The following is a 19,107-nucleotide window of genomic DNA, read 5'->3' as shown; positions in this document are numbered from 1 at the left end:
AATCCCTGGTACCAAAAAAAAACTATAAAGGGTTGGGAGGGCTGGGATATAGTTCCATGATAGAGTAAGGCCCTTGGTTTGAACCCCAGTACCACACACATACCCCATAAAAGAAAGAAAGAACGAAAGAATGAATCACCCTGGAGAAGACCCAAGAAGAATAACCTATGGAGAGTAAATCTCTGGGCCTGGAGGTTCAGTCATAGATGCTTGCCCAGCATGAAGGAGGTGCTACTTTCCCCCAGCACTGCAAAATAAATAAATAAAACTTGCCCAGGGATAGTAACATTTAAAGGCAGTGATCATGGGGATGGAGAAGAGAAGTTGGGATTGGAAAATGTGTAGATTCAACAGGATTTGGTGATTCATTGGATTGTGGGGAGACAGTATCAGAAAGGGAGGAGCTAAGGATGGCTTCCAGAAGTGGTCAAAGACATAAGAAGAAAACTGGTGTCATAATGGCAAGGGAAGTAAAAGAGGATTGGTCACAGGAAGACTGAGTAAGATAAAAATTGAACAGCAACAACTTGATCCTGCAGTTAGGAGGTTACTGGTGATTTTTGCCATGGAAGTTTTAGAGGCATAGAAAGAAGTTTATAATGGGTTGAAGTGTGAACAAAAGCTAAAGAAATGAAGACAACAAATGTAGGATCCTAGCTAGCTTACAGAAATAGTATTTGACTTTAATAAGTAATGATCTCAAGGCAACACAAAGTTTCCATTGCATGTCAATTATTTGTTGGGGAAAAGCCTGGGTGAGAAGATGTTTATTAATGGATGGGCATTTGTGTCTGCATGAGGGCTGATATAGACAAGATACCAGATGTATTTGTCTATGCCCAAGGCCTCAAGGAACACCATAGTCCTGAGGCCTAGAGCTTACGTACTACTGTACAAAACAGACATGTCTTCTACAGGCGCAATCCATTACCCAGTCTTTGATCCCTCTGGGAGGCAGGGGACAGAGCCACAGATAGTAGGACTAGGACTACCAAATGGGAACTTTTATCTATGTGAATCCAGATTCCTAGCACCTTCTTGTATGCTGTTTTTAAAATGTAGGAATTGGGGCTGGGGATATGGCTCAAGTGGTAGCACGCTTGCCTAGCATGCGTGAGGCCCTGAGTTCGATTCTCAACACCACATAAAAATAAAATAAAGATATTGTGTCCACCTAAAAAACTAAAAAATAAATATTAATAAATAAATAAATAGATAAATAAAATGTAGAAATTGTGGGGGCTGGGATTGTGGCTCAGCGGTACAACGCTCACCTAGCGCGTGGGAGGCCCTGGGTTCGATCCTCAGCACCACATAAAAATAAAATAAAGATACTGTGTCCAACTACAACTAAAAAATAAATATTTAAAAGAAATGTAGGAATTGTGGAGCATGGTGGCACATGCCTGTAATCCCAGTGACTCTGGGGCTGAAGCAGGAGGATCACAAGTTCAAGGCCAGCTTGGGTAACTTAGCAGGACCCTGTCTCAAAATAAAAAATAAAAATAAAAAGGGCTGGGGATGTAGCTCAGTGGCAGAGTGCCCTAGTTCAATCCTGAAAAACAACAACAAAAAAGTAGGAATGGGCAATTTCAAGTATTTGACTTTTAGGTTTTCAGAAATATATGCTACTCAAAATAGACTACCTCAAGATGTAGTCTCAAGGAGAAAGCTGGGCACTAGCTGAAAGAGAACACAACGTTCAGAGAGAAGAGACCGCCACCATCTAATCCATTGATTATAAATGATAATATATTGGAAATGTGGCCTACCACTGTATGAATAAAGATAAGGATGGACTCTAACAGCACAAGTAGAAAGTAGGCTATTGACTCAGTAGTCGTGACAGAAGTCTCAAACCCCTCCCTTCCCCCAGTTCTGTTGCCTGCCCTCCTCCAGGATAGAAATAGCAAAGGGTCTCCAAGAATTGGTGCGGGGGAAAGGGAAGCTGTTTTGTCTTCAAGTTTGGTGGGAATAGAAAGACAGGACAATGAACAGGACAAGAAGTGCTGGAATGTGGGTTTTGTGTAGGATGTGTTGGAACAGGTGTGGCGGCACCAAGCACTCCAGGGCTACATGAATCACATATAGTAATTCAGCCAGCAGTCACTGCGTACCTATAAGCATGTCTGAGACAGTTTTATAATCCTACCACTCCCTCCAACAATATTCTCTACAACCCTCAAACTTCAATGCCTACAGCGGCATAGAGCAAAGTGTAAGAATTCCTACAGAGGAGTGGACTCTTTTGAAACATTCCATCTACAACTCCCAGCACTAGTCAGTCCCAGGCCGCTCGCTGATCAGTCAGTAAACTATTTAGAATATGCTAACGGGCATAGCAGTTGAGAGGAGGTTACTCCCCTCCAAGGCAAAGGCAAATCCTGGTAAACACTGGTTCACAGGGCGCATGCGCACAGGGTGATTATGGTTACTGCCATCGAGGGATGGTCGGGATCTTCCCGAGGAGCAGAGCAACCTCTTAGAGCTTGCTCCGGGCACCTGACGCCCCTCCCATTTTCCTCACACCGCCTTTAACCAAAGCGGAAGCAGCACTTACGTCGCCTAGTCTTCCGGTTCGCAAGCTCCGGAAGCCGTACTAGTTGGCTCTCCTGGTCGATCTCTAATCACCATGGTGCTGGCTGTCTTGCGCGTCCTGGAACCCTTCCCGACCGAGACGTCCCCTTTGGTAGTACTGCTGCCGCCCGGGGACCCATGGCCTGCGGCGGGGCTGGGCCTGGTTCTGGCCCTTCGGCCTGCAGGAGAGAGTCCAGCAGGGCCGGCTCTGTTAGTGGCTGCCCTGGAACGGCCAGGTGCTGAGACTGAGGAGCAAGGTCCTGGGCCCCCGCAGCTGCTGGTTAGCCGCGCACTGTTGCGGCTCCTAGCACTGGGACCCGGGGCTCAGGTGCGGGCGCGGCCCGTGCGACGGCCCCCGGCCCTGGGCTGGGCGCTGCTTGGCACCTCACCGGGGCCTGGGCTCGGACCACGAGTCGGTCCTCTGCTAGTGAGGCGTGGAGAGACCCTGCCGGTGCCGGGGCCCCGGGTGTTGGAGACGCGGCCGGTGTTGCAAGGGCTGCTGGGCCCGGGGACGCGGCTGGCTGTAACTGAGCTCCGCGGGCGGAACAGACTGTGCCCAGGGACTGGGGATAATAGCCGGCCCCCGCCCCCGCCGCCGCCGGTGGTGTCCTCCTTCGCTGTTTCCGGCACAGTCCGGCAACTCCGAGGAGTTCTGGGAGGGACTGGAGATGCACTGGGGGTGAGCCGGAGCTGTCTCCGTGGTCTCAGCCTCTTCCAGGGCGAGTGGGTGTGGGTAACCCGGGCCGGAGAGTTATCGAACACTTCTCAGCCGCACTTAGCCACGGTGCAGGTCCTGCAGCCTCGCTGGGACCTGTCTGAGAGACTGGGACCCAGCTCCGTGCAGCTGGCAGAGCCGCTCGCTGACCGAACGGCTCTCGTGCCTGCCACTCTGGCTTTTAATCTCGGCTGTGACCCCATGGACGTGGGAGAGCTCAAGATTCAGGTGAGGAGTGTTTCCTTATCCTTTTTTTCTTTCTTAACTGAATTGAAGACTAGACTTGTATTTATTTTCCCCGCCCTTTACCACCTTGAACTGTTAATGTCTCTTAGCCTTGTTTATCCATTCTCTTCAGTCAAAATATCATAGCGTAGTGGTGCATGGAAAGGGTTTTCAGCTGTTCGGGTGAAAAATGAAGTTCACGATCAATTGACAGGTGTGTATATTAATCTGCTCAGTTTAATCAGCTGTTTATTGGATTACTGCAATATATTCAGTGTTGTACTGGATAGTGTTTCAGTGCTTTTGATTATGTTTATTTTTTTTTAATCTTTTTATTTTTTAGTTATAGATGGACACAATATCTTTATTTCGTTTATGTATTTTTATGTGGTGCTGAGGATGGAACCGGGTGCCTTACATGTGCAGGGCAAGTGCTCTGCCACTGAGCCATAACCCCAGCCCTTATGCTTATCCTTGACTTCAAATGCTTTCCTTTTTTAGCTCCTTCTGTTAATATCCTGCCATCCTTTCCTACATCTTTTAGCCCTACCTAACAATGCTACCTCTTCATAGACTTTCATAATCTCGCTACCACAAATTTAACATTATTTCTTACTCCAGTAGCATTTCGTACCTTTTTTTTTTTTAGTGCATTTATCTTCTGCCTTGTTGATTACATAATCTGTCTAATCTCTAATTATATTATTGTTGTAAATTCCTTGAAGGAAAGGACTCCTTTTTTTTTTTTTTTTTTTAATCTCCGGTGCCTAGTGTTTAACATAACTAATTAATTTAATTTGGTACTAGAGATTGAACTCAGAGCCACTTTACCACTGAGCTACATCCCCAGACCGTTTTATTTTTATTTTGAGACGAGTGTCTCACTAAGTTGCTTAGATTCACTAAATTGCTGAAGCTGGCCTCAAACTTGCAATCCTCCTTCCTCAGCCTCCCAAATCACTGGGATTACAATCATGTTTCACTGCTCCCAAGCTGGTCAACTTTAATATTTCATTAAATATATTGAAAAATATATTGGTTTCTGCCTTCACTTCAAGAAGACAGTTGTAGGGGCTAGAGTGTGGCTCAGTGGTAGAGTGCTTGCCTAGTACGCATGAGGCACTGGGTTTGATCCTTAGCACCACATAAATATAAAATAAAGATATAGTGTCAACCTAAAACTAAAAAGTAAATATTTAAAAATAAAAAGAAGGGACTGGGATTGTGGCTCAGTGGTAACGCGCTTGCCTAGCATGCATAAGGCACTGGGTCTGATTCTCAGCACCACATACAAATAAATAAAATAAAGGTCCATCAACAACTAAAAAAACAATAAATAAATAAAAAGAAGACGACAGTTGTACTTAGAAAAATATAGTTTTGGGCTGGGGTTGTAGCTCGGCGGTAGAGTGCTCACCTCGCACATGTGAGGTCCTGGTTTCAATCCTCAGCACCACATAAAAATAAAGGCATTGTGTTGTGTCCATCTACACCTAAAAGAATAAATATTTAAAAAATTAAATAAATAAAAGGTATCCAAAAATGAATATTAAAAAAAAAAGAAAAATATAATTTAACGTTTAATTAAGCATCTGTACATATGTTTTAGACTGGTGATGTCCAGTATGGAAGACACTAGCCACTTTGTGGTTCTTTAAACTTAAAACTAAAGTAAAAAATTCAGTTCTTTATTTAGCCATACTTCAAATGCTCAGTCACCTCATGTAGATATCAAATATTTCCATCATTGCAGAAAGTTCTGTTGGACAGTGCTAGAGTGGTTAATTAATACTGTGGGATGGGCAGAGGGTATGAGCCTCAGTTTAGAGCATTTGCCCAGCATGTACAAAGCCCTGGATTCAATCCTAATATTGTAAAAACAAAAACTATGAGATGGCAGGACAAGAAGATATACATAAATGGGAGATGTGGATTCCTTCTCAATGGGGAAAATCTACTAGAGTATTCACAGTGGAGCTCATTCAGCTGAACCAATTCTTTCAACTTTATTAAGATCATGTCTTTTTCCCACAGTCCACTTAATATCAATCCCATTGGTTGCCTAATGTCATTCAAAGGACTTGTGGGAATAATTGTCTTTGTCACTTTACTGGATGTGGGCCAGAAAGATTGTCTTTACTGGGGAATTTTTTGGATGCAGAGTCAGGAAAAGAGCTTCCTGGTGTTCATTAGAGGGAAAGGCTTCTATCTTCTAGGGAAGACAGAGGTGTTTAGGGGGCTGGGGATATAGCTCAGTTGGTAGAGTGCTTGATTCATATGCACAAAGCTGTGGGTTCAATCCCCAGCACCACAAAAAAATATTAAACCCAGATCTAAAAATAAATATAAAAAATAGTGTACCCAAATCTATGCTTGAGTAATAAGAAAAATGTAAAGAAAGCAGACAGAGGTGTTTAGTTCTGCTACCTCAGGCCCCACCTCTGACAAGTCTGTGGCTGCTAAGAAGTAGGACAGGGCCTGACTCTTTGGGAGAAAGTTATAAAGTGGTGATTATTTCTCTAATAGAGATACTTGGAAGGCTCCATCACCCCCGAAGACAAAGGAAGCTGCTCATTGCTGCCTAGGCCTCCATTTGCCAGAGAGTTACACATCGAAATTGTGTCCTCTCCCCACTACAGCACTAATGGAAGTTATGACCATGCTCTTTACCAGCACTTTCAGACACCCAGGTTAGCTGCCTACCCCTTTTAAGGAAAATAGCATCTCAGCCTCATCACTTGCCTCTTCTACCTATCCAGGTAACCCCTCTGGTTGAAAGAAGCCATTTTTAGGCATATTGTATTCTCATTGTGTAAGGCAGACAATAGAAATCTGAATCATAAGGTGAATTTGAACATTATAAACTAAGAAACCTGTTTGATCAAAGAGCACTCCAAAAGAGCCAGTAGCCTGCTCTCTCATTATCTCTGCTCCCCCTTTCTAGTCTCCCCTCCATTTCCCCAGCTTGGTCTACGTCTGCTTGTTCTCTGGTAAATTTGCTAATCTCTGGTGAGCAGTAGATCCCTAAGAAGTAGTCTATATGTTGGGAGTGCGCATGGGGAAATGTGGTAAGCACATGCTTATGACTCCACTGGTAGCTGACCAAGGCCACGACTGTGTTTCAGGGTGGTACAGGAAGGGGATGTTCTGTGTGTGCCAACGTTCGGGCAAGTCGAGATCCTGGAAGGAAATCCAGAGAAGCTGCCCAGGTATGCAGCTTCCTCCTATTTTATAACTGGGATTTGCAACCTAGGTGCAATTCTATAATCCTCTCCCCCCAAAATTATATGTAATAATTTGTGCCTAAGAATATTTTGTTGTTGGGTACATTTTTTTTTGTAGAGGAAAAAAATTCTTTGGGTTCCCAAACGGGTGTATGACTGAAAAAAAGTTAAGAACCACAGCCTAGGCCTTGCCTGGCATGGGCAAGGCCCTGAGTTGAGTTCCCAGGACTGGGGAGGGTGGGGGGCTGCTAATGACTTGACCAAGATGGGATTCCTTCCTTTTCCTTCTCAACAGTGTTGTTTGGGCCAGGACTCAGGCCATGTTGCTCATATTTCAACATAAGGATACACAGACTTTGATTTTTGCCCTAACCCATCGAGTGTGCACATGCTGCTTCACAACCTTATCTCAGAAAACGGGACAAAGGGATTGCTGCTGAGCTGGAGAGGCCTACCCTCAGAGAATTAGAGGTAGAACGTAGTTTAGCCAAGAGCCCAAGTCAGATATCCAGCTTTTCTGTTCTCCTGTTGCTTCTGACCACTGAAGTCCCATGTAAAAATGGGGAGGTAAAAAAATTGAGAAGGGGCCTGGGACTGTGGCTCAGTGATAGAGCGCTTGCCTAGCATGTGTAAGGCACTGGGTTCGATTCTCAGCCCCACATACAAATAAATAAAATTTAAAAATTTCAAAAAAAAAAATTTGAGAAGCAGTGGTGGTATAACTCAGTGCAGTAGTACATGTGTAGTATGTACAAGGCCCTAGGTTCAATTCCCAGCAACAAACAAGAGTGCTTCTGCCTTATGTGAAGGGAGGAAGATGTCTAGCTCTGTACCCCAGGTAGTCCCTTTATTGATTGGACTAATTTCCTCTAGTGCTAGGAGGAGAACACAACTGATAGGTACACTAACCCAACCCTGAGAGCCATCAGGCATAAGGTCTCTGGCAGCCAGCCTGTCCTCTGTCAAAAGCAACACCTTGTCTGGAGTGCCTGGTTCATCCTTGGTCAATATCTATGCTTCATTCTGTCTGGTGTTCCGTGCACCCAGTTTCAGGATGGTGGTGCCCAGATGAAGGGCCTGGTAATGCCCTGTGTAACTTCATTTAGGCTCCATGGTACCACTTTGAGGTTTCCCAGATTAAATCCTGGCAGGAAATGCTGACTGGCATTTATCGGTTACTTTCTAACTGTGTCTCTCCTCTTAAATCTAGCAAATGCTTATAAGCTATAGGAAAACTACAGAATTCCTACCTTTTGTACTTTCAAAAGAAAACAAGCACTGGAACTTTCTGTGATAGACTAGTGAGCCATTTCTGTTCCTGGACTTTTGTCTTCCCCCTAAGCAGGCACCCAGTCAAGCAGGGTTTTGGAAGGTGGCCTAAGGACAGATAGAAATTAGTATTAACAAGCCACACTAGGCTTGTTAAGGGAACCCCTGAGAGGGCCCTGAGCTGCCTGCCTGGCAAGGGATTCCACTGTTAGTGGCACCTCTTCAGCTTCTCCTGTGTTGCACTTCCCAGAACCAGGTCACATGGGAGCCAGTTTCATTGCCACCCATCCAGCATTCTGGGTGGAACACAACCCAAATAGATTCCAGAGTCTGGCCATTCTCCTTAAGGTGGTCTAACTACTTTACAACCAAGGAAGGTGGTACCCTAACCCCACACACACACCAGTGCCTTCCTTCCTCACTTTCCTAGGCAATGTTTCCAATATGCGTTCCAACTCAAGGTATTTGCCTTAATTAAGGTTCTACACTTTAGAAGCCCCTATCACTTATTTAACTAGTTACAGTAAGATACAGTTTTCTGGACTGGGGATGCTTAGTGGTAGAATTCTTCCCTAGCACACTGAAAGGCCTGGGTTTCATCCCTAGCATATAGTTTTCCCTATGGTCTAATAGACCATATGGTCTAGTACATGAACTTGCTATGCTACTCCCTTCTACCATGAGCCACTCCCACCCACCCCCTTTGCTTCCAAGCTTGGCATCTGTTGGATAGTGTGACCAAAGGAATTTGCACCCTGATTGGACCTTGAAGAAGCCAGGTTAGCCAGGTGAGGTGGTGCACACCTATAATCCCATTGTCTCAGCAGGCTGAGACAGGAGGCAAAGCCGCCTCAGCAATTTAGCAAGGCCCTAAGCAACTTAGCAAAATCCTATCTCTAAATAAAATATAACAAAAGGACTGGGGATGTGGCTCAGTGGTAAAGCACCCCTGGGTTCAGTCTCTAGTACCAAAAAAAAAAAAATATGATCCAGTCCAGGAAATAAGAAAGACCATCTGCTTTCCTTTCCCCCTACTCCCATACTCCCTGCCTCATCTCAGGGCTCTTATTTATATTGTCTTGAGTTTGTCCTCTATGTTTGAGAAAGCTATCTGTCCTTGGGAAAGGGAGTACATGGGCTCCAGGTCTGGGGTTCATTGGGCTCTTTCCTTCAGGTGGCGGGAAATGTTTTTTAAAGTGAAGAAAACAATTGGGGATGCTCCAGATGAACCAATCAGGGCTTACTTGGCTGATACCACCCATACCTCCTTATACATGGTGAGGCCTAGGAGTGGGAGTAGACCTGGTATAGGGGGTAGAATGAATGTTTAGAACCTAACACTTCCTCCTGCCTTTCACAGGTGGGTTCTACCTTGAGCCCTGTCCCAATGCTTCCTTCAGGAGAATCCACTCTCTGGAATAGCTTGTCTCCTCCGGGTCTGGAGCCCTTGGTGACTGAGCTTTGTACTGCTCTGAAGCCGCGCCTTCAGCCAGGGTGAGTGAGGCCACAGCCACAGGGTATGAATTTCCTAGCTTTGTTTTATTTATTTTTTTATGTGGTGCTGAGGATCGAACCCGGTGCCTCCCGCATGCAAGGCAAGCGCTCAACCCCAGCCCAAGACAGATGATTCCTAATGCTCTCCCCAGAGTGGAAGCCTTCACACCGATTGCAGGCCACCAGCCCTGTCCTTTCTGTGTTCTTTGCTAAAATAATTTCCATTTTCCAAGGTTGTCTGTGCAGGAAGAGTCTCCAGCAGGGGCAGTCGTCTCTGAGGCTCCCTTCTTGGGGAACTCAGTGGTCATCCTGGCCTTCACCACCCTGGCCCTGAGGGACACAGCTCCTAATACAAGTGTCTTGAGTATAGACCCAGATCCCTTCTTGGTGCCTCTCAGTTCAGTTCAGACCATACATGATAAGCCAGACGCTATTGAAGGCACAGCTGACCAAAGAGAGTTAGTCTTTGGCTGCTGGATAAGTTCCATGCCCCTTCCAGAACACCAGAGATGGTGTGGGATATATGGCCTCATCATAGAGATAGAGCTGGAGGCAGGACCTAAGGAGAGACAAATAGCGTATCTGCTTTTGAGATCCAAGGGTCCCTGGGTTACTGGGGCTTCTGACATTTGAACAGAATGGAGGAAACAAATGTCTTCTCTGGTTGTAGGGGATCCCTACTGACAGGAACTGGCTGTGTCCTTCTACGGGGCCCACCAGGCAGTGGGAAGACAACAGCAGTCGCAGCTGCCTGTAGTCGCCTTGGGCTCCACTTTCTGAAGGTGAACCCTAACTGCTTCCTCTCCCCAGCCCAGAGTCTGTCTCCCTCTTCCTCTTGTCTTCCTCTGTTGACCATTGGCTCTAACAACTTTGCCTAGTGGCCACAGCATATTCCCACAATGTTCATCTCTTGAGAGTCCTTTCAAGAAAGCAGTGTTTGAGCTGGAGTTGTAGCTCAGTGGTAGAGTGCTTGCCTAGCACATGTGAGATACTGGATTTGATCTTCAGCACCACATAAAAATAAATTAATTAAATAAAGGTATTGTGTCCATCTACAACTAAAAAAAAAATATTTAAAAAAAAAAGAAGTAGGAAGTGTTTTCAAGATTATGGTGGATAGTCCACAGAATGGGTTGGGTTAAAAAGTAAACCTTGGACTAGGGATGTAGTAAAGTGGTGGGGTGCTACTCCAGTATGCCTGAGATCAAGGGTTCAACCTCCAACTCCCTAAAAGGGAGAAAATGGGAGACTTTAACCTAGTATAGCCATACAAAGAAACATCTGCCATGTCGGATTGGGTGTCACACATCTAGGGAGGCTAAGGCAGGAGGATCACAAGTTCTTGAAGCCAGCCTCAGCAACTCAGCAACCCTGTCTCCAAATAAAGAGGGCTGGGAATGTAGCTCAGTGGTAGAGCTCCTTGGGTTTAATGTTCAGTACAAAGGGTTGGGGGAGAGGGGAGAAATAGTAGAATTTGAACCCTCGTTTGCCCATCCCTGCCCTCCCAAGTAAAGATGACCTGTGTCCTCTAGTTTCTCCTTTCCCCACCTCCCTGTCTCAGTCATGCCTGCCCTTGCTCATAGACCATTGACACCCCTTTCCTAGGTGCCCTGCTCCAGCCTCTGTGCAGACAGCAGTGGGGCTGTGGAGGCAAAACTTCAGGCCACCTTCTCCCAGGCACGCCGCTGCCGGCCTGTAGTGCTATTGCTGACAGCTGTGGATCTTCTGGGCCGGGACCGTGATGGGCTGGGTGAGGATGCCCGTGTGGTGGCCACACTGCGTCACCTCCTCCTCAATGAGGACCCCCTAAGCAGGTATTTATGCAGAGCAGGATCTGCTGTAGAGCTGAGGCCCCTGTCCTCTTAATTCTCTGTAGCCTTTCAGTCTTTTCTCACCCTCCTGTGGCTTCCAGCAATCTGCCCATTTGGCTACCCTAAGCTAAGGGTCTTTGGGGTGTTCAGGGGGAAGATTGTGGTTTCGTATTGGAGGGGGACACTAGGCTGAAGCGAAAATACAGCCTCTCCCCTCTGTGAGCTCCCCTTGTGGAGGGAGAAGCACAAGTCCTCTCAGGCTGTTTCTGTAGATTCCCATCCAGGAACACTTGGGTGATACTCATCTTCATACCCCATTCCAGCACCCACCCCACTTCCCCTGTACTTCTGCACCAGTCTTAGGACAAGGCAGTGCCCAGGAGCTGCCAGGCACATTGTCACTCTCAGTGCCCACTCCCATCTGCAGTTGCCCTCCCCTGATGGTTGTGGCCACCACAAGCCGGGCCCAGGACCTGCCTGCTGATGTGCAGACAGCATTTCCTCATGAGCTAGAGGTGCCTGTGCTCTCAGAGGGGCAACGGCTCAGCATCCTGCAGGCCCTCACCACCCACCTGCCCCTGGGCCAAGAGGTGAACCTGGCCCAGCTAGCACGGCGGTGTGCAGTGAGTATCAACATAGATAGAACTCAGCCCCGATGCCCTGTGCATTAGGGTAGGAACCCCAAGGCCTTGGCTCCAGCTGGGGGACCAGCCCCACAAAGGTTCCTGCCTACTTGCCCTGCTCATGTGTCCTTTCGCGTGATTCCTTAGGGCTTTGTGGTAGGAGATCTCTATGCCCTTCTGACTCACAGCAGCCGAGTAGCCTGCACCAGGATCAAGAATTCAGGGTAAGGGGAGTGGAGCACAGGAGGGAGAAGACAGGAAGAGGAAATTTAAGGGGAGGGGCTGGTGAGAAAAGAAGGACATGGGAACTGACAGGGATGAAGCCTTAAGTGCAGCCCTCCAGAGGCCTCTTGTGTGTCTCTTTGCAGTGTGGCAGGCAGCTGGAGCGAGGAGGATGAGGGGGAGCTGTGCGCTGCTGGCTTCCCCCTTCTGGCTGAGGACTTTGGGCAGGCACTGGAGCAACTTCAGACAGCTCATTCCCAGGCTGTGGGAGCACCCAAGGTGGAGACTCCAGCTCCTCAGAGGTGGGGAAGGTGCTTCCTCCACTTGGACATCCCCAACAGCCTGCTTTCTGTGTCTTAGATTCCCTCAGTGTCCTGGCATGATGTGGGCGGGCTACAGGAGGTGAAAAAGGAGATTCTGGAGACCATCCAGCTCCCTCTAGAGCACCCTGAGCTCCTGAGCCTGGGCCTAAGACGTTCGGGCCTCCTGCTCCACGGGCCCCCTGGCACAGGCAAGACCCTCCTTGCCAAGGCAGTAGCCACTGAATGCAGCCTTACCTTCCTCAGGTGGGCAAGGGGCCTGGAAGGGATGGCAGTTGGGTGAGGTGCTGTGGTGGGTTGGGGAGCAGAAGGGGATACCTGAGAGGTCAAACTGTGGGACCTGTTTCACCTTCTCACATCCTCTGGTTCAGTGTGAAGGGGCCAGAACTCATCAACATGTACGTGGGCCAAAGTGAGGAAAATGTACGAGAAGGTGAGCTGGATGAGAGGTAGAGCTTCTGGTCCTTCCTAAACCCTAATGGCTCCTGTGCCACTCCCCTCCTTAGGCTAATCCTGGTCATTCCTAGTCTTCCTTTCCACAAGTTGGGTTCCTGCCCAGGGGGACCTAGTATCTTCAGTGCCAGAGCTGAATTATTAGACCCTGGATCCCTCCCCTTCTTCCCTGATCAAGTCCTCCTGAGGTCCACTCCCCTTTCTGTGAGCTCCTCTCTCAGTCTTTTCCAGGGCCAGGGCTGCTGCTCCATGTATCATTTTCTTTGATGAACTGGATTCCTTGGCCCCCAGTCGGGGGCGAAGTGGAGACTCTGGAGGAGTGATGGACAGGTGGAAGCCCAAAGTAGGAGGGATGTGAGACAGGTTGTAGCAGTCTTCAGAGCCCCAAGACAGAAGTTCTTACCCTTTGAATTTTTTTTTTTTTTTTTTTTTTTTTGCTTGTTTGTTTGTACCAAGGATTTAACCCAGGGGTGCCTTACCACTGAACTACATTGCTAGGCCTTTTTATTTTGAGACACTCTTGCTGAATTAATGAGACTGGTCTAGAACTTGTGATCCTCCTGCCTCAGCCTCCCAAGTTGCTGGAATTACAGGCATGTGCCACCATGTCTGGCCTGCCCTTTCAGTTCTGAGATAATATAATGGAAGCTAAAAGGAGTCGTGGAGTTGGGTGTGGAACACCGAAGAGAATGGGGGCTTACATGGAAGGGTATTCAGGACAGAGCTGAGCAGAGGGCCCTGTTGAGGCAGACTGTAAGAAGCAGCGCGACAGGCAGGGGCAGAGTCTGATCTGGACCAAGGACTCTCTGCCTTTGCTTCCTCCTCTATAGGGTGGTGTCTCAGCTACTGGCTGAGCTGGATGGACTTCATAGCACTCGGGATGTGTTTGTGATTGGTGCCACCAACCGACCAGACCTCTTGGACCCTGCCCTTCTACGGCCTGGCAGGTGGGCACCCCTGCTTTGACCTTCACCAGGCCCATTGGAATTATCCTTCCATCGAATTCTGTGCTTCCTTCATCCCTCCTGGCTGACCTCCCTGACACTTTTACCCACCTCTCTCCCTAAAGGTTTGACAAGCTGGTGTTTGTGGGGGCAAATGAGGATCGGGCCTCCCAGCTTCGTGTCCTAAGTGCCATCACACGCAAGTACATACTATTTGAGAAAGACTCCCAAAGGGTTTGGGCAGTTAGGGGATGCATGTAATACGCAAGATAAGCTGGTCAGCAGTGGCTTTCAAGGAAGGAAGTGGCACCATTTAATGTTTCTGGTGTACCCACACAGGTTCAAGCTAGAGCCCTCCGTGAGCCTGGTGAATGTGCTGGATTGCTGCCCTCCCCAACTGACGGGGGCAGACCTCTATTCTCTTTGCTCTGATGCCATGACAACTGCACTCAAACGCAAGGTTCACAACCTGGAGGAAGGTGAGCCACATAACAACCTGGGAGGTCAACCAGAATGCTAGCAGAGACAAGTCATTCTGGGATTTTAGAGAAGGGACATCTGGGGGACTCTGAGCAGGAAGGTACCTCCCACAGGGCTCTCTGCTGAGGTATAGAACACAGCCTCTGTTCTGCAGTGGGAAGCTGCCTTACTTCCCTTTGTCACCTCTTAGGGCTGGAATTGGCGAGCTCAGCACTGTTGCTTACCATGGAGGACCTGCTACAGGCCGCCACCCGCTTGCAACCCTCAGTCAGTGAGCAGGAGCTGCTCCGCTACAAGCACATCCAGCACAAGTTTGCTGCCTGCTAGGAGCTGCCTGCAGCCTGGGACTGCCCATACTGGCAAAAGGTACCTAGATGGCCTCTCAGAGAGACCTGAGACGAAAGGGTTCCTCTTCAGGCTATGCTGACCCCCCTGAAGGCTGCCTCCCTCCAGGAGACACCCTGGGTGCAGTGTGGCCTTACCCCAATGTCTCCTCTTTGCCCCTCCTTCCAGGCCAGCTTTAAGATGGGCCCACCTGCTGAGGAGGGCCAGGGACTATCTATCCGGGGATTGGCCCTGAAGTCATTTATGGCAGAAAATAAAGTACATGCTGACCTCTGCTGGTGTTGTAAAAAGTTGGAGTGGGGAAGAGCAAGGTTGTGGGAGGAGTGAGCCTAGGGAAGTGGGCGCGGGCACTCTGGGGGCCTGTTCCTTCAGACATAAACACAAGACTTAGGGAATTAAAAGGCACAAATTGTATTGTTTATTCTTTTTTTTTTTGCCTGAACCCACATCCATGAACCTCAACTGCAGTGTCTCTGTACTAGGGTTGGGCTTGGTATGGGGCCATGGATCCCTACCTTCCCAGAGCCTGGAGTACCTAGGCAGGGGATCATGGGAGGCAAGACCACCTTCATTCTGTCTTCTTGAGCACGTGGATGAAGTAGCAGGGAATGTAGGTCTGGCCCGGCTTGTAAGGCTTGAAGTCACCCAGGATGCTGTGTTGGCACTTGCCCCCAAAGGCTGCTTGGAGCAACTCCGTGAAGGACGCCAGACAGTGTGGGTAGTAGGAGAGCCGGAATTTACTGCAACAGGCACCCCCCATCAACCATGAGGACCAGTGGCCTCAAGCTTTCCCCACTACTACCTCACCCCTGCCAGGCCAAGCAGTACCTGAAGCTAGGAGAACCATCCCGGCCAGCGTCCGTCACCTGCACTGTGTAGTCCAGGGTCACCATGTGGGCTTTGTTATTCACTGTTAGCACTGATGTCGTGATGTCCTTGGTCGAGTCACTCTATAGGCAGTGGCGTAAGCTACATTAACCCACTATGGAGCCAGAGGACCCCAGGCTCACACCTTCCATTTGGGGCCTGCCCTTCCCTGGTGGACCACACCTTGTAGTAGATGTTCTTCCCTGGGGGTGCACAACCTGTGCTCAGGATGTGGTCATAGTTGCGATGATCAATGACTAGCAGGCCCCCTGACCGCACCATGCTTGCAATGTTCTTCAGTGCCTGCCGATGCTCACTCTGGTCACCTGGACTCCAGCAAGGGCAGAGAGGCTCCATCTGGACAGGGCCCCTGGCACCATTCTCCCTCCTATTTCTCCCCTCCCAGATGCCAGTACCAAGGCAGAGGGGCCAAAAGGCAAAGTCATCTTTGTCAGGGGAGCAGGCACCCAGGAGTCTGTGGAAAGGGGTAGAGCTCAAGGCAAGTGACGTGCCCAAGATCACACCTCTCACCTTTGCAGTCTGGCAAATGGGCAAAACTGTTTCCAAGACAGATGACTGCATCGAAGCCACCTCCTGCTGGTCGGGGCACATCTTTATCCAGAGTCATCCAGTTGGCTTCTTCAATGACTGGGGGCCAAGAAGGGGAAGGAATTAGAGTGGCATCATGGTACCTGCACTGTCCACCTCCGCCAAGTGCAATTCTCCATCACTTTCTTCTTCAAAACACAGAGTCCCCATCCAGTTAGAGGAACATGGAGATTAAGAAGAGAGGGGAGAGCCATTTTGGGGAACAGGGGCTCTCTGTTTATGTATTTTTATTTGGGAAGAGGGACAAGATGCTATAAGTAGTTAAAACTAGCCTTTCAGAGCTAGGTGTGGTGATGCACACCTGTAGAATCATCTACTCAGCAGGCTGGAGGCAAGGAAGACCAGACTGGGCAACAGACTCCATCTCAAAAAGGGTAGGGAGTACTGCAAGTACAGCTCTTTGTAGAACTCATGCATAACATGCCCAAGGCCCTGGGTTCAACCCCAGCACCAGAAACAAACTAGCTCTTGACCCCAGTAGCTCATTCTGATACTTAAGCCTGTCTTTAGGAAAATGACAGTAACATTGTTATCTCCTGAGGAAAACAAAATACCCCAAACCACCCCATGTAAAGGAGCTCAGGGAAGAGAGACCAGTGTTCCTGGGAGTGTCAGGAAGGCCTGGCTAGGTTTACATACCCCACTTGTCAAATGCAGGCTCCTGCCGTCGGTTCCAGCGCTCCTTAAGTGCATACTTCAGCATCTTGTCACTGGCGTCCACACTCGTCACACTGAAACCCTCTTCCACCAGCATGATGGAGTCCACCCTGAGCAGGGCCAGGGATGGGAGGCCAAGAAAAACAGGAGAGTCTAGGATGCCAAGGCAGCCCTGCGTAAGGCACTTCCCTCAACTCTTCAGAGTCTATTTCTCTGCCTCTTCTCCCAGACCCTCCCCATTGACCTAAAATGACCCCAGAAATCTGTACTGTGGATTGTAATTAGGGGTTCTATACTACTGAGCTATATCCCCAGACCTTTTTATTTTTTGAGTCAGTGTATTGCTAAGTTGCTCGGGCTGGCCTTGAATTTTTGATCCTCCTGCCTCAGCCTTTCAAATACCTGGGATTACAAGCATGTCCTACCAAATCTGGAATAAATCTGGTTTTTGTTGTTGTTGTTTTGTTTGTTTGTTTTTTTATCACTGGGTAGTAATTTTCATTTTAAAGCACCTTGTCAGAGCTAGGCACTACAAATGTGCATTAATCCTTTCGGCAATCCTGTGAGGTAGATGGTAGGAAACTGGCTCACCACAGGCAGTATATGTAGCATGCTGGTCTGGAACATAGACCAGACCCTAAATCACCTGGGTTTGTATCTTCCCTCTACTACTTGGGGAACTTTTCCTTCTATAGGGCCTAGTTTCCCCAGTAATAACTGGAGAATTATCATACTTACCTCATGAGGTTTTGTGAGGGTTTGAAAAGCTCCTGGCACTGCGCTTGGCACGTGCAAATATTGAACAAATGTTAACTGTTAACGCTGCCCAAGGCCATCACAGGAGAAACACGCTGGAGCCAAGGATCTGGCCTGGCCCCAAAGCTCAGTTCTTGCTCTGCGCCATGCACCCTCACTACTCCGCCCACCCTCTCTTGCTCTGAGTCTCCCACACACCTTCTTCCCTCTTGGCATACTGGTGCACTTGAGGTGCCCATTCTGCCGGGGGAAGCATATAGCCGCAGCCCTGGCGTCCATCCTGCGCCTGCCCAAGTCCGGCAGGTGAGGACCGCCCCAACGTGCCCAGTCGGTCCGGCAGCCCACCTGTCCGGGCACAGCCAGTCCCTCGTCCCCACTCCCCAGCCCCAGTTGGGGCTCACCCCGTGCCGCAAGCTACGTCGAGCACCCGCTGGCAGCCATGCTGGCGTAGCAGCCCGAGCAGCCACGCCTTGTACTCGGCGGTGCGGCTGCGGGTGTCCCCGATGTAGAGCTGCCACACGCGCGCCGCCTCCCCGTCCGCATACTGGTCCGGTATCCCTTCGGCCGCCACTCCTAGAGAGCGGGTTCGGTACACGCTGTCCACCATCCTTCGCCAAGCCTGGCTCGGCAACCTCCAGCTCCGCATTTATAGTTAGGCTATGTTCGGCGGCCCCACCTGGCCAATGGCAGGTGAGCATGGGGACACGCCCCTGGTGGGCTCTACGCCGGGTCTGTCCTTGCCCGCAGGAGGGCTCAGCATCGCAATCCTGGATCCCGCTCTTCGAGCCCTCTGCAATCCCCACCATGAGACCACTCTTTGACCCTTTGCCCACCTAATCCGGGGGTCGTGGGGCGTGGCGGGGGGCTGTGCCAGGAGAGAGCGGAGCAGTGAGATTGCTCACTCCACCCCTACCTAAATCGGAAAGAGTCCCATAAGGCAGGATTGGCCAGCGCCCTGGGAGGGAAGAAATTAGCATATCTAAGGAAGGAATGTCCATCTGGAAGGGACTAGCAAGCCAGGGCAGGGAAGACGTTTGAAGTCTAGGATAATGCGGACTGTCCATGAAAGTACAAAGGCAGAGCAGGGCCCTACCCTAAAATCATCCTCACTCACCTGGAAGCAAGTGTGCCTTTAACATAGATGACAGCATCAGCTTTTTTTCCCCAGAGCCTCCTACAGTGGAGGAGTCTGGTCCTTCCAATTTGTGGCCTACAGAGCACTCTTCTAAAGGACCACTTGCTGGGGCTAGGGCTGTAACTCAGTGGTAGAGCGCTTGCCTAGAACGGGTGAGGCACTGGGTTCCATCCTCAGCACCATATGAAAAATAAATAAAGTCATAAAGTATATATATATTAAAAAAAAAAAAAAAAAGACCACTTGCTAGCCAGGCACAGTGTCAAATGCCTGTAAACTCAGCTACTTTGGAGGTTACAAGCAAGAGGATCAAGGCCAGCCTGGGCAAGTTAGCCCTACCCTTTCTCAAAAGTCTGGAATCTGGGGGCTGGGGTGGTGGCT

At 49.1% G+C, this 19,107-nt stretch overlaps 2 protein-coding genes across 4 annotated transcripts in view; one reads left to right on the top strand and one right to left on the bottom strand.

Annotated features, from left to right (window-relative positions):
* Pex6 (peroxisomal biogenesis factor 6) overlaps positions 1–14,977 on the top strand; it is a 29,827-nt gene extending 14,850 nt beyond the window's left edge. The window contains exons 2-19 of one of the 3 annotated variants that reach the window (XM_015487744.2): positions 2,604–3,520; positions 6,044–6,207; positions 6,643–6,726; positions 9,185–9,287; positions 9,371–9,504; positions 10,175–10,286; positions 11,110–11,318; positions 11,743–11,938; positions 12,086–12,162; positions 12,307–12,439; positions 12,521–12,726; positions 12,852–12,913; positions 13,155–13,263; positions 13,764–13,880; positions 14,003–14,080; positions 14,217–14,356; positions 14,548–14,723; positions 14,871–14,977. In XM_015487744.2, the coding sequence (XP_015343230.1) occupies positions 2,633–3,520; positions 6,044–6,207; positions 6,643–6,726; positions 9,185–9,287; positions 9,371–9,504; positions 10,175–10,286; positions 11,110–11,318; positions 11,743–11,938; positions 12,086–12,162; positions 12,307–12,439; positions 12,521–12,726; positions 12,852–12,913; positions 13,155–13,263; positions 13,764–13,880; positions 14,003–14,080; positions 14,217–14,356; positions 14,548–14,684 (2,949 nt within the window). In that variant the 5' untranslated portion in view covers positions 2,604–2,632 and the 3' untranslated portion in view covers positions 14,685–14,723; positions 14,871–14,977. Of the gene's footprint in view, positions 1–2,554; positions 3,521–6,043; positions 6,208–6,642; positions 6,727–9,184; positions 9,288–9,370; positions 9,505–10,174; positions 10,287–11,109; positions 11,319–11,742; positions 11,939–12,085; positions 12,163–12,306; positions 12,440–12,520; positions 12,727–12,851; positions 12,914–13,154; positions 13,297–13,763; positions 13,881–14,002; positions 14,081–14,216; positions 14,357–14,547; positions 14,724–14,870 lie in introns of those variants that run through there. The other 2 variants (XM_048805336.1, XM_048805337.1) reach the window with 2 other exon arrangements.
* A 161-nt stretch (positions 14,978–15,138) lies between these two features.
* Positions 15,139–18,242, bottom strand: Gnmt (glycine N-methyltransferase). The gene is made up of 6 exons (XM_015487745.2): positions 17,993–18,242; positions 16,818–16,945; positions 16,101–16,217; positions 15,753–15,895; positions 15,531–15,652; positions 15,139–15,442 (listed from the first exon to the last, which is right to left on the bottom strand). Exons 1-6 carry the CDS (start codon positions 18,235–18,237, stop codon positions 15,271–15,273), a joined length of 927 nt encoding a protein of 308 aa, XP_015343231.1. The 5' UTR covers positions 18,238–18,242; the 3' UTR covers positions 15,139–15,270.
* Between the last annotated feature and the right edge of the window lie 865 nt (positions 18,243–19,107).

This window comes from Marmota marmota, unplaced genomic scaffold (assembly GCF_001458135.2).
Source record: "Marmota marmota marmota unplaced genomic scaffold, marMar, whole genome shotgun sequence".
Lineage (NCBI taxonomy): Eukaryota > Metazoa > Chordata > Mammalia > Rodentia > Sciuridae > Marmota > Marmota marmota.
The sequence above is the reverse complement of the archived record's forward strand: the minus strand, read 5'-3'. Positions and strand labels throughout refer to the sequence as shown.

Coding starts and splice junctions, on each gene's coding strand:
- Gnmt (XM_015487745.2), bottom strand. CDS start 18,237: ATGCGGAGCTGGAGGTTGCCGAGCCAGGCTTGGCGAAGGATGGTGGAC. Junction 16,946..17,992: donor GACGTAGCTTGCGGCACGGG/GTGAGCCCCAAC, acceptor GGCCCTGCTCAG/GGTGGACTCCATCATGCTGG. Junction 15,896..16,100: donor CCATTTGCCAGACTGCAAAG/GTGAGAGGTGTG, acceptor GCTGGAGTCCAG/GTGACCAGAGTGAGCATCGG.